We start from the raw sequence: 14,361 nt of genomic DNA on the forward strand, positions 1-14,361 counted from the left end.
AAAATTTTCCTTTGTATTGTAGTAATTTTTTTTTTAATTCTGTAATAAAAGGATACGTATTTACTGAAGTAAATATATCTTTACTGTTTTATTATTTCTTTTAGTTCATGGATAATGACATATTGTCACCACAAGATAAATAAGTTTGGTGAAAAAAAAAGAAAGAAAAAAATTGACGTGCCCGGTTTATTTATAAATTTTCCTTGTAACTAAATTCAACACCCAACCCATGACGAAAAACAGTTAACCGCCACCGGTACCCAGTGTCAGCAGCTAATCAACTCAATTCAAAACTAAACAAACAAACAGACAACAAATCAGTCAATCACCGAACACACACACTCTCTCTCGCTCACTCAACAACGATGCGGAAGAGAACTCAACCTGAATCTTCTTCTTCATCTTCACCAGCATCAAAATCAGAACCTCGGGCGACCGATGAACAAATCAAAACCAGCAGTAACGACAGCATTCACGTGAGCAGCGCCAAGCGATCAGGACTCGTTTGGACGGTTGCGTTTGCGACGCTCATCTGCGCGTCTTACGGCGTTTACTACTATCAGTATGAGCATATGCCTCCTCCTCTCACAGCCGAGCAGGCAGGCAGAAGAGGATTCTCCGAGCTGGAAGCTATGAAGCACGTCAAAGCGTTGACTCAGTTGGGCCCACATGCCGTTGGCTCCGACGCTCTTGATCGTGCTCTTCAGGTTGTATTCGTTGTATTAAGTTTTAGTTTGTTATTTTTTTTTTTCCTTTTAAGTGAATAATTGAAGGATTTCATGTATATCAGTATATGGCCATGCATTTTGTGTGTGAATTGAGATAAGTCATGCTGACTTTCAAATAATCTAAAGCATTCTTCAATGATTGACTCTTTCGCGGATAAAAACCACGTTATATTGAAGAGCGCTAACGTGCCTTATATTATTTAGTAAAGCAACCTTTCGCGCTAGGATGTTTTTGTCTGGGTGGAAGCTGGCGGCAGGGCTTGCTTAACCGGATACACGGAATTGGGATCTCTCTCGCATGCAACTATTTCTCCTTTTTTAATTTTTCATTTTTTTTCTGAAAGCATATGAATAAAAAGAGTGCTTTTTAGATTTTAAACTCAGTGGAAGTGCTTTCTGCAGAAGCACTCATCATGTGCTTCTCTTGGAAGTGCTTTTGAGTCCAAACTTGAAAACATGTTTTCGGTCACGGTCATAGAAAATACTCCTGCTCAGACATTTGTACTTGAACTTTTATTCTTTCCAGGAAGCACTTTCAAATGCACTCTAATACCCTGTTGTGTGAATGTGCTTATCTTTGTTATTGTCTTCTAGATTTACTTGGTTACACATCATAAAAGCAAAATGAAATTTGTAAATAGTTTGAACCACATGTGAATTTATTTTATTTCTTTCCTTCTGTCTCATTGTGAATTCATTTTATATCATGTTTCATAATAGAGGTGATTTTTCATCAGCAATCATTTCATTTCTGTCATAGTTGACATGCTCTTCACCACAGTATGTTTTGGCAGCTTCACAGAAAATTAAAGAATCGAAGCACTGGGAGGCAGATGTCGAAGTGGACTTTTTCCATGCAAAATCCGGTGCAAATCGTGTGGGCACTGGTGTGTTCAAGGGGAAAACACTTATTTACTCAGATCTAAATCACATCGTACTAAGAATCCTGCCAAAATATGCATCTGAAGCAGGGGAAAATGCTATTCTTGTCTCTTCTCATATTGATACTGTTTCTGCAGGGTATGCTTTCTGCGCCTCTTTAATTTCCTATCTTTTGTTTTAGCAAATTATTTTTATCTCTTTGTCACTGCAGTTCTATAACTTCTGTCTATAACGGGATCTTCTTCTTCGGTGTGAAAATCTTCAGTTAAAAAATTGATCATTGTAGTTTATTATCGAGGATGAGTTGTGAGAGTTGTGGATTTCCATGTGAAGGAGGTGCAAAGTTTGAGATAGGGTAGAAAAATCCCAAATTTGATTTAAATACAAAAAGCGGTTCAGTAAATAATTACCCTGGTTTGTCCCATCCTATTACCATGAAACCTTCTTTATTCAGATTTGGCAATTTTAATTGTCTCACTGCATCTTATCATTTGCTTTGCTTTACCCCTCCTCCCTCTTCGATTTTGTTATTTTGTACACTTTTCTTGCTACCTTACGAAGTGCTTTGCATCATTCAGGGAAGGGGCTGGAGATTGTAGTTCATGTGTTGCTGTTATGTTGGAACTTGCTCGAGTGATGTCACAGTGGGCTCATGAATTTAAGAATGCTGTCATATTTTTATTTAATACAGGAGAGGAGGAGGGTCTAAATGGTGCTCATAGCTTTGTAACTCAGGTTGGAAACATTTTAATTGATTTATTCTAATTTGTGACATCCATAAAATGGTAGCATGTACATGAGCCATTTCTTGTTGTTGGTGAGAGGGGGAAGGGGTGGGGTGTTTTGGCTTTTGGTCTTTTTCCTTTTTCAGAAAACAGTTTTGCATGTGTTTTATCGTTACCTACCCCAATTGTTTTTTTTTTAATCATTATCTATGTAGTACACTAAATGATACAAGAGTTACACATTTACACACTCACACGTGAGGATGTGGTATTTGGCTGACTGCTCAGCAGAGTTATTCTGACTCATAAGTTTTAAGTGTGCTTGTTTTTAGTACCCAGAGCAATATTTTTCCATGAAGGCACAATATCTGATGTGTAGACTGATTAAGTTTCAATATACAAATGCAGCATCCCTGGAGTACAACCATTCGTGTGGCTGTAGATTTGGAGGCTATGGGTATTGGAGGCAGGTCTGCCCTTTTCCAGGTGCAGTTTTGTAAATAACATAGACTAATTCCACTTTTATCTATTTCGCTGCATATGGCTAGTATGAAAATTTTGATCAAATTTATTGGTGTTAAGTTATGGATCTGATTAGAGATTTATTTTTAATAAAGACTCGATTTACTTTACAGGCCTGTGAGGTTGCTAATCTCCCTATTGTTTGACATGATGAGACATCTAATTTTCCAAGTATCCAGTTTTTTCTTACCGTATCCCGTAATTATCCGTTTTATGTAATACTGACTCCAAAATTGTGTTATTTGGCCTTATCGAGATAATCGTAAATTCTATAGGAAATGGTGGAGAAATCAGCTAACGAGCTCATGCAACTAGTCAAGAAATCAACTAGAAGACCCTTTTTTTTCTTTTTTTTTTCTGTGTCTAACCTGGGTGCTTCACACAGTTTAATATGTTTTTGAATCAGAAACTCATTGACTAATGACATCAAGCATTTAGATGTTGGCTTCTAAACCAGTCAAATAATAATAAATAGCTTGTGATTTTTCTTTTCTTTTTGCATAATGGCCGATTGCACAATTTAAATTGTGACAACGTATTAATATAAATGGAGTAAGATGCTGTTCAAGAAATCTTTAAGCATTCATTGATCTTGTTCCTTTTGTTAAATGTATCAAAATGTTAACAGCATGTCTATGCCAATGTAATTGTTATTTTATCCTGAGCCTTATTTTATCAATTGTTCATCAGTCAATTGCTTATATAGCTTCCAGTTTGCTGGTTGTTTCTTGTAATCTTTGTAGAGCGTTTTCTCCCTCTCTAATGTTTTTTTTCCCTGTGTTTCATAGGCTGGCCCAAATCTGTGGGCTGTCGAGAACTTTGCCGCTGTAGCAAAATACCCGTCTGGCCAAATCATTGGACAGGTTTGTGGTTACACAATTGGACGCTCTTTTCTCTCACTTCCCTTTTCAGTCTTCAAATATGCTTGTGTAACTGGATAAACTTCATTCTGAGAAACTTTACTGCTGCAGGATTTATTCGCATCTGGAGTTTTTGGAACTGCAACCGATTTCCAAGTATACACAGAAGTTGCTGGACTTTCAGGCCTTGATTTTGCATACACAGACAAAAGTGCAGTATATCACACTAAGGTCTAACTTTTATATACTTTTACGCATCCATCAGGAATCATGATAAACTTTTTCTCATTTTATAAGATGGATTCTTGTTAAATACCATGTTTTCATTGAAACAATATACGAGATTTATGAGTAATGATCATTTAGATTCTCCGACATGGTTTATGCCAATAACATATATACAATTTGTTATTCCAAGTAGTTGCTTTAAAATAATTTTTGTGTATTGAGATATGCACAGATGGCTTTCTTGAAGCAACTTTAACACCTGTCCGTTTGACGAGGCCATTGAAGCTTGCGACTCTGCTTTCATTTACTATGCTCCCTTCTATTTGCACCCATCATGGCTAAACATGCACTATAACATGGTGCAATCATTGGTACGATTCGACCGGTAAGACTGTAAAAGTTGTTATATTCTTGTTTTTTTTTTTAAAAAAAAAAGGCCTAAAGTTGAAATTCTTCTCTTCATTAAGTAATTACCTCAACGTGACATGAGCACGTAAAGGGTTGAAGAAACCTTTCTTAATATTTGTTGAGCAAGAACTAAAGTAGCTCCAAAAAATACCGTTATTATATCTATCAAAAAATTTGATTCATTATGTATACTATTACTAAGTTTCTAAGTAGATCATAGCTATCAAGGCAAAAGTTGCATAGGTATCTTAGAACGTACACAAATGTGCACTAAGAAGGTGCACAATTGAAGAAGTTAAGGCATTTATTTACATGCATTTATTTATTGACAAAAAACATTATATAACTTTTCTATTTGCAAAGCCAACTGCATAGATATTCAATGATAAAATGGTATCTAACCATAATTTATTCTAACAATTATCAATACCTTTATGCGGTATACTCAGAATCCAAACTTCAATGAAAAAGTTTTGTTTTTTTGTTGATAGAATTTGCAATACCTTTTTTTTAAAATAATAATAATAATAATAACTGTATTATATTCCATATAGACAACATTCATGACAGCCATGATTGCACAGAATGCTCTCCATTGGATGAGTTCCACTGCTGTCACAACTTAGAATTTTGCTATGGATTTGTTATATGCAGAATGATAGCCAATATTTGTTGTGAATTGATGTGCAGCAACCCAGGTGGCACCCCTGAATGGCTGGGAAATGTCATATTTGCTGTTGTTATAGCAGTTGTCTCATGCCTAACTCTGGTGTATCTCCTTTCATATGTTCATCTTTCAGGTATCAACCTGTATGTTTTCTTTCCGTGCATATGACATTGTCAATTTTGTCTTTTGAGTTTGGGACAATAGATTAGATGGACTGTTCTATGTTAATTGTGGATAATTTAAGCAAACTGAAACTGACAAACCATTTTACGTAATTTGGGACATCCCTGTCATATTGAGAATAGGTTGAAGTGATAATATCTGGGGCATATGTTGAAAAGATCTGATGATTGAAATTATCATGGGTTTGCTTCTTATGATTAGGGATGACAAAAATCCCCACGGGAACGGGTACCCTCGGGGATTTTCCCCATTCGGAAAGGGTACGGGGATAATTTGTACCCAATTTCTTATTCGGGGAAGGGATGAAAATTTTTTTTTACCCATTTTCTTATTTGGGGAAGGGACGGGGATGAGGTGGAATCCACATCCCCATCCCCTCCCCATTTCCCCATTTTAACTTTTAATTTTTTTTTATTTTTTAAAATTACTAGTAAATAAATAATAAATTTTGAATTATATTATAAAATTATAAATATTTGTAAAAATAACAAATATCAAAATATTTATATTATTAAACTTTTAGGCCTAATTAACTAATTAAAGTCTTAAATTTCCATTTAGGATATTAAAAAGGCCGGATAGATTTTATTAGCCCAAAAATTTTGTTTTAATTTTAATTTTGTTTTATTAAAAATATTAGTTAAGTATCTACATTTATTTCATTTATTTTATTGTCAATATAAAAGTAAATTCTTTTCCTTTTGTTGTAAGATTATGAAGATTGACAAAGATATTATTTTGATAATTTGTATTTTGCATGTGACTTTTGTAATGGGTCAATGTTAATGTAAGATATATTTCGAACTTTACTTTTATTTGAATTTTTTATTTTAATATAATTAACTCAAAATCGAAAACAAAAAAAATGTATTAGTTATTTGGGGATCCCCTAATATTATTCGGGGAGGAGATGAGAATTCTCTTAAGTAATTCTGACGGCGACAGGGAGGGGACGGGGACATACGCAAAAAATTGGGAATGGGTACGGGAGATTGATCCCCTCCCCTCCCCTCCCTATTGCCATCCCTACTTATGATAACAGTGTAACCAAAATGTGGCTCTGTACCTATGAACAGCTTAAATGGCAATTTACCCTGTTAAGATGCTAAATTGTAAATGTTGTTTTCCCAATTATTGTCTCAAGCTCTCGCAGGTATCAAAAGAATGCTCTTCTTTCCATGCCTCTATTTATCTGCTTGGGTTTGCTGAAAACTCTGTTACTGTTTTTTTTTTTTTTGTGTGTGGGAATGCTTTTTTTATTTGATTCTTCCAAGTAACAGGACATTGTTGCCGTTAGCTGGCTAGTAAATTTGTTAACTGTGAGATGATTTTAGCACATAAAACTAACAGACAGCTCTAAGCCATGGGGAAGGATTGTATCATTTTCTGCTTCGTAACAAATACTTGTTTCTTGTTATTATATTAATGAAAAAAGGGAAGGAAGGAAGATGAGGAAGTAAACTCCATTTGCATGCTTGTTTACTTGATAAGTATAGATTTATTTTCATTTATAAAAATGCTATCGCAATTTTATAGTGCTTGAAACTAATACTATAACTCCATTTGCATGTAAAATTGTTCTCTAGGTGCAAAAGGTCCAATTGCATTTGCAAGTTTTATTTTAGTTGGTCTTTCAATCATCATGGTGTCGTCTGGTATCATTCCACCATTCAGTGAAGAGACTGCCAGAGCTGTGAATGTAAGTTACATGAGTACGTAGGAACTATTTCCTTGCTGCTATTTTGTTGAATCATTATTCATGTTGATTACAGCTTGCACTTCTCTTGAGAGTGGCCCGGTTTTGCTAAGTTGAATAGCTGGTCTTACTGTTAAATTAACTGCAGATTCATTTTAGAGCTTCAACTTTCCAATTCATCACCAGATAGCTTGATCATTTTGTTAAGGACTAGTAATTGCTGTACAAACTGCGACTCTGTTGACAAATGCAAGCACTTAACTAGGCAATAGATGCATTCTATGGATATTTATGAGTATTTTATGATGATCAGATTGTGCACATTGTGGATGCAAGTGGAAAGTTTGGTGGAAAACAAGAACCTAGCTCGTATATAGCTCTATATTCTGCAACCCCTGGAAAATTGACAAAGGAGGTTGAGCAGATTAAAGAAGGATTCGTATGTGGTAGAGATAATGTTATCGATTTTGTTACTTCATCCATGAAATATGGTTGCTTGACCGATGACAACTCTGAAGGAGGGTGGAGCCAGTCAGATATTCCAACAATTCATGTTAATAGTGATACAGTTGATACAGAGGGGAATGAAAATGAAAGGATCACACAAGTATCAATTGATATGAAAGGTGCTAAACGCTTGACTCTTGCAATCAATGCCAAGGAAATAGAAGATTTCACATTCAAAGGTATAATTGACTTACATTCAAATGCATCCTTCTGCTTCCTTGTTATTGTGATTTCTGTGTTTATCACATTTCCTATTTTGCAATAGCCATATTATGCTGGAAACTAGTACAGATCTGATAAACGAATGAACTCTACTAAAAATAATTTACATATCAAATTTTCTAGTAAGAAGAACATTTAAGTAGATTGTTAGATGACGAACGGTATTGATCTGGAATGCAGTGGATTCGGAGGAGTTAGTTCCTCGGGATGCGAAGAGCAGCATTTATGGGTGGCACATAATCGAGTTTTCAGGAGGAAAGAATGCAGCATCGAAGTTTGAGATAGCTCTTTACTGGGCAAAAAACTCCACGCGGGCAGCTGGCAATTCGAATGGAAAAGAGAAACAGCAGCCTCTTGTAAAGCTAAGAACTGATTTTGATCGATTAACACCAAAAACTGAAAGAGTTCTTTCGAAGCTTCCTCCATGGTGTTCCTTGTTCGAGGGGTCAATATCTTCCCAACCTTTATCTTTCTTAAATAGTCTTCCTGTTAATTTCTAGGTATGGGAAGCATCCAAATAAGATATAAAAGATTAGGAAACATTCATAAATCACGCAGTCTACGATAATTTTGGCAAAGAAAATCAGTATTTAGTCCATATTTAAAAGTTATTCTTTCTTTGTCAAAAATATTTCAATTTTCAATTTTTCCCGATATTTAATAATTTTGCTAAACGACCCTTTGTCATTGAATACTAAGAATTTTAATCCATTTGAAGAAAAAAAAAAGTGGTGTACCTGTAACACTATGAAATTCCTCAAAACGGACATAACATTTAAATCCCTAATTTTGTTTTTTTGAAAAGAAATCCCTAATTTTAGTTGATTTCTCACAAAAGGACAATCTGTTTATTACATGCAGATAAGTCCTTAAAGTAACCATTGACCAGCGAACAGTCCCCATTTTATTTATAGGTAAGGATATTTCTACCGTCCTAACTACATAATAACTCCCCAATTTAAAATAAACCCACTTAATACCAAATTTACCCTTAGATTAATTTGATAACTCTAGTTCTAACAATATATAAAGAATCTGTGAGTGAACATGAGATTATTTAAAGAGACATAACTTTAGAAACAGGAGTGGTATTCTAATCTTAAACTTGAGCCAAGTGTGTTTCCCACAACACAGTTAATAGGAGTCTTAAATTCTAATTTTCAATAGGTTTTAATTTAAGATGCTAGAATTGATTTTTAGATGAAATATATCCTGATGATGATGAACACTATTTTAATGAAAGAGTTGTTGTAGCTACAATTTAGTAAGAAGTTGTACTTATTTAAGGATCGAACTATAATTACAACAAAAAAATAAGATTTTGGGGAATTATAATACAAAATGCGTGGTGAAAATGTGAAATCATCATTACCCTTTATTCATGGATAATTTTAACATGCGTCCATAGAGGTTATGCCTCCGGTGTTAAATTTTTTTTAAAATATTTACCGATCACCTATTTTTTTGTAATTTTTTAAAAACACACATATCTTAATTTTTTTGACTGAATTTCACCCGAAGATGTATTTTCTTGCACACATCCATTGTCGTCTTAACTTTGTAAAACTTTGCTGATGCCATAGGGATAAAATTGTTATTTCACCCAAAACAACAAATAAACGACATTGTTTAATGGTTGAAATTTATAAAAAAAAAATCAAAAGGACATCACAGCCTCGAGCAAGTAACCAAAAGCACGCCATTGTTTTTCTAGTTTTCATCAAACTTCGTGTTTGTGAAGTGCTTGACGACTTTTAAAATCTAGCCATTTTTTCTCCAAAAGCACGTCATTTTTTGTCCAATTTATTTGCTATCAAGCTTCTACATTTCGATTTGTATGGTAATTGTTGTTAATCATTGTTCTTAGAAACCCTAGGATATAGGTTAAGTTGATTTGTAATAAATTTTGGGAAACATCCTCCTCTCGCTCTGCTCAGGCAACGAAGAAAATATCTTTGAAGACGGCGGACAGCAACTATTCAAGGTGGAAGAGCAAGGGTGTTCGAGATTGTGCAGTCATTCTTCAACGAGCGATGGCACATCAGAGGACATGGTGGTACTGCAGCTGCCGTACATAATCAAATTTTGTAAGGCCCATGGAGTTTCGAAAGAAAATGTCATAGAAACAAGGGGTGAAGACGTTCAACTAGGAGTTTGGGAAGGGCAAGAGTAATGATGAGTTGAAAGAGATGTTATTGGTGGCGGATTATTTGACTATCAAAGACACGTTGGATTATTTGGCAGAGACTTTGGCCAACAGGATCAAGAACAAGAGTGTCGAGTATATCAGGAAGTTTTTTGGGATTGAAAATAATTTCATGCCAGAGGAGAAGGAAGCAACTAGGAAGGAGTATGAGCTTTTAAGGTTGTTGATCTAGATGATGATGATTAAGCTTAAGCTTTTTAACTTTTAATCCCTATCATTATTTAATTGAAGTAGTTTTATGTTTTATGTTTTATGTTTTACAATAATTAACGGCTGGATATTAATTAATGTTGAATTTAATCATATCTAATCACACTTCAGCTCTTTCAATTTATTAGTGCTTTTTCTATTTTATTTCTTTATTTTTTGGCATTTATTTAGGGTAAAATAATAAATTTATATTTGTGGGTAAAAAGGTCATTTGACCAATATTTTGTTAATTCTAGTAACAAAGTTAAGACGACAGTGGATAAATACAAGAAAATGTATCTTTAGGTGGAACAAAAGTCTCAAATATCCTTATTATTTTTTCTTATTTAAATATATATCCTATTTTATATAATATTTTAAGTTATTATTATTATTTTTGTTATTATTTTAATTTCATTTTTAAATTTTGAATATTATACTAATATTTTAAACAAAAAATATTCAACACAAAAATTAATAATAAAAATAAAATGACAATAACATTAATTACTAGATTATATATTACAAAATTAAAAATACAAAATTAAATTAACACAAATTAAAATAGCTACTACTACTAGCATAAATTAGAACATTTAATATTATTAAATAAATTATCAAACATTTCACTTTAGCTCTAATCTATTTTATCAATTATGAGATGGGAATTTAAAGACAACCAATCATAAGCTTAAATAACTTTTAAGCTAAAAAATTGAATCATTACTAAAGGCTGCATCTTGATGATGACAATCCATTTGAAGAAAAAAAAAAGTAAAAGAAAAAGAATTATATCAATTCAAAATGCGCAGAGATGAATCATCTCATGTGATGTGATGGAGAAATCTAAAGGCAAAGAATATATAATAATGTGAGATATGCCTCTAAATAGCTCAAAAATTAAAAAAAGAAAAAGAATCAAAGCTTACTATGTGAGTGTGAGTGTGAGTTAGGTGAGATGGTGGCGGCTGAGAAATTATGGAGAGAACAAAAAGAAATTGTTAAGGGTGAACCTAAACACTGAAGACAAGAGAGGGTTGTCGTGGCTGAGAGATGAAGGAAAAGAAAAGAGTAAAATTGTGAAATGAAAAATTAGGGTCGGTTGTCCTAATTCTTGTTTCACTCTGTGGGTTGTCTTATTATTGCTCAAAATTATAATATTAACCTCAAATTTTAAAAATAAATTTAAGAAAAAAATAATTTTATTAAACGAATAATAAATAAATTTTAAACGAATCAATCCGTATTCAATTCATTTATGACCCAATCATTAAATGAATCATAAACGAATCAATATCTTCGGATTCGATTCATTGAATTAGTGAATCGAATCGAATTTATCTATTTATTAAATGAATTAATTTTTTTAAACCCAAACCCATTTAATTTGTATCGAATCAGATTAAATAAATGAATCCTAATCTATATTGCCACTCGTAATTTTACTTCCAGGCTAATTAATATGGCAATAAATATCCATTTTACTCATGTTCTTAGGGAAGCAAATTAATACGGTGGCTAATAAATCATCTCATCCGGATATTGGTGTTCTAACCTCGATTATTTAGTAGTGTATATATTTTCTTATTTAGTCTTTTGATCTTTATTTCCTTTTTTGTTCCGCGGCTGTATTAATCTTTTCTTCCATTTATGTCGTCGCCAAGTGAATATTGATGTTCCAATTGAAAACTGCAATTAAGGACTTATTAGATAAAAGTGCAAACTAGTTCCCATTTTAGAAAATATAACAAACTTTGGGTGCAGTGTTAGTGAACGAAAATCTGCTGAGAGAGAGAGAGAGCAAATCAGCAAACTACGCGTGTCAACTAATTATTAGAGCACACTCCACATTCTGCAGTTATTCAGCTCAGTTTCAGTTCAGTTGTGTCCTAACAGCAAGCGGCCAAAAGGAGAAGAAAAGAATCTCCGATTCTTGGGTTGAGAGGGAGACAAACAAAAATTAACAAACAATGCGAAGCATACCGTTGGGAATCTCTTGTCTCTCTATCAACACTAACACTCTCAATTCTAAGAAACAGACACAAGCCTTCTTCTCTTCTTCTTCTTCTTCTTCTTCTCCAAGCTGCTGCAGGGTTTCTATTTCCCATGAATCATCTTCTCCCCCCTCCAAATTAGGTACCCTTTTTTTATTTTCATTTTCTTTTAATTCCATCAATCTCACTACAAAAAAAAAAATTATTAATTTTGTAAGCATAAGTTAATATCTAACTGCTAGTCAGGATCCTGAATATTTCATGAATTTTTTCATTTTATTTTATGATTCTTATAGCTTCAATTTTAGCAATACAGAATTATTGTCATAAGAAAGCCTTTGACTAGAAATTGATCTCTTATCATATTTTGACCAAACCCAGATACTTGAAAATCTGTTTTTTGTGAGGTAATATTATTGTTATTATTATTTTGTTTATTCTGTCTGTTTAGATCTTGAAATTTTTATGCAAAATTCTCCAATTTTGACTTCTTCCTCAAAAATGTGCTGAATCCTACGACGGTGGTTTCTTTGTTATCAGCAGCCCAAAAGAGCTTCAATTTGATAGTTTGAATTGGGTCATTTTGCGCAATTGTGTATGTGGAATATTAATGATTGCTTCAAAATGGACTTTGGATTGTAGGAGTATGCAGAGCAAGTCAAGTGATGGAATTATTTCCAACAGTGTCTCCTGAGATTGTTGTGAGGGAGGCAAGGATAGAGGATATTTGGGAAGTGGCTGAAACTCACTGTAGTTGCTTCTTCCCGAATTACACTTTTCCCCTAGACTTGATGCTGCGGGTTGACAGGTTGGTGGCTATGCTTTCTGGTTTCACTGTACAGCATGGTACTAGGAGAACTTGTTTGGTTGCTGTTGTTGGTAGCCGGATGGATGAAACATTCTTTTTGGGAAGTGAGGATTTCAAAGTCGGAGGTCTTGATGGTAAATTCAGTCTCCATAGAGGTTATGTTGCTGGGATTTTAACTGTGGATACTGTGGCTGATTTTCTTCCAAGAAAAGGACCTCTCCGGCAGAGAAGGTGAGTCGAACATATGCTTGTTTTTTTCTTTCTCTTTTTTTTAACCCCTTGCCTTGTTTACTCTTGTTAAAATTTTTGGCTTGCCAGAATAGAAGTTAGAATGCTTTTTTTTTTTGGGGGCCTGCATATGGACACTTTTTCTTATTTCATCTCTACTAATCTTAGTAAATGATGTTGGTTGTTGATTTGCAGGATTTATGTGAAATACTGATTCTTATTGTTTGTCATTTTAACAGAATGAAAAATATTTCTGGCTAACCATTTCTCTGTGAGCTTACTCGTTTGATTACTATTATTAGTTTACATGATTGTAAAATGGAAAAGAAAAAAGGAAAAATGAAAGAAAAGAAAGAAGCTTGTATCTTATTCTTAATAGCTGGACGTATAATAGAAAAAAACCCTTTGGGTACCCATGACCGTTGTTTGCTCTTTTTCGTTGAAATTGTACTAGTTTCTGCTCCCATGTGCTGAACTTTGCTGGATAACTTGAAAATGCCTACTATTTGCCTCTATTGAGCATTAATAGATATTGTTTTAACTAAGTAATCGGTAATGCGATTTGTGGAACCTAATATATAGTTCATTTCAAATCAACTTATCTAGCTTCTGTGCGGTTCATTTACTTTGAAGTTCTTTTCACAGGACTGGAATTGCATACATATCAAATGTTGCAGTTCGGGAGAAATTTCGACGGAAGGGAATAGCTAAGAGACTCATAGCAAAGGCGGAGGCTCAAGCAAGGGGCTGGGGCTGCCGTTCAATAGCATTGCACTGTGATTTCAACAATCTCGGGGCCACAAAGCTATACAAAGGCCAAGGTTTCAAATGTGTAAAGGTTCCAGAAGGAGCAAACTGGCCACAGCCAAAGAACTCTCCAGATGTTAAGTTTAAGTTCATGATGAAGCTTCTAAAGGCCCCAACCGCTTCTTAGCATTCGCAGGAACGTGCAAAGAATAATTTGAAAACAAGGACAAAAGAAGGAAAAATGTAGGAACTAGAACTGGCTTATTGTATGTATTTACTGTGTATAATTGATGGGATTAGCAGCAGATGCCATAGCAACTGCAATTATAGACCTGGAATGTTGTGCCAGTTTCTTCTTTGTCTGTATGACGGACCACGCTTTTGTAAAGCTTTCGCCACAGGGTATGAAAAAGATTATTTGCTAATATAATGGTTCTTTCAAGTCACTTCTTTCTTTGTAGCAATCACAGATAAGATTGAGATCTCTAGCATGCCCGTAAACTTTGTGTAATAAATTAAAATCAAGTTTTATCACACTCATTCTTTTGAATAATTCTTTCT

General features: G+C 34.0%; 1 protein-coding gene and 2 pseudogenes across 2 annotated transcripts; all 3 read left to right on the forward strand.

The window, feature by feature from the left end:
- The first annotated feature begins 186 nt into the window (after positions 1-186).
- Positions 187-8,239, forward strand: LOC18045709 (annotated as a pseudogene).
- Positions 8,240-8,969: 730 nt separating this feature from the next.
- On the forward strand, positions 8,970-10,020 carry LOC112099012 (annotated as a pseudogene).
- Positions 10,021-11,899: 1,879 nt separating this feature from the next.
- Positions 11,900-14,350, forward strand: LOC18045710. 2 transcript variants are annotated; one of them, XM_024185845.1, is made up of 3 exons: positions 11,900-12,159; positions 12,660-13,056; positions 13,687-14,350. In XM_024185845.1, exons 1-3 carry the CDS (start codon positions 11,994-11,996, stop codon positions 13,985-13,987), a joined length of 864 nt encoding a protein of 287 aa, XP_024041613.1. In that variant the 5' UTR covers positions 11,900-11,993; the 3' UTR covers positions 13,988-14,350. The 2 variants fall into 2 exon arrangements, with proteins under 2 accessions (XP_024041613.1, XP_006436430.1); XM_006436367.2 differs by having other exon boundaries at positions 13,699-14,350.
- Positions 14,351-14,361: the final 11 nt, after the last annotated feature.

The sequence above is a fragment of the Citrus clementina genome, unplaced genomic scaffold, assembly GCF_000493195.1.
Source record: "Citrus clementina cultivar Clemenules unplaced genomic scaffold, Citrus_clementina_v1.0 scaffold_4, whole genome shotgun sequence".
NCBI lineage: Eukaryota > Viridiplantae > Streptophyta > Magnoliopsida > Sapindales > Rutaceae > Citrus > Citrus x clementina.

What these genes read in the sequence shown, in the direction of transcription:
- LOC18045710 (XM_024185845.1), top strand. Translation starts at nt 11,994, where the DNA reads ATGCGAAGCATACCGTTGGGAATCTCTTGTCTCTCTATCAACACTAAC. An exon ending in TTCTCCCCCCTCCAAATTAG is followed by an intron (nt 12,160 to 12,659) that starts GTACCCTTTTTT and finishes TTTGGATTGTAG; the next exon opens with GAGTATGCAGAGCAAGTCAA. An exon ending in GGACCTCTCCGGCAGAGAAG is followed by an intron (nt 13,057 to 13,686) that starts GTGAGTCGAACA and finishes TTTACTTTGAAG; the next exon opens with TTCTTTTCACAGGACTGGAA.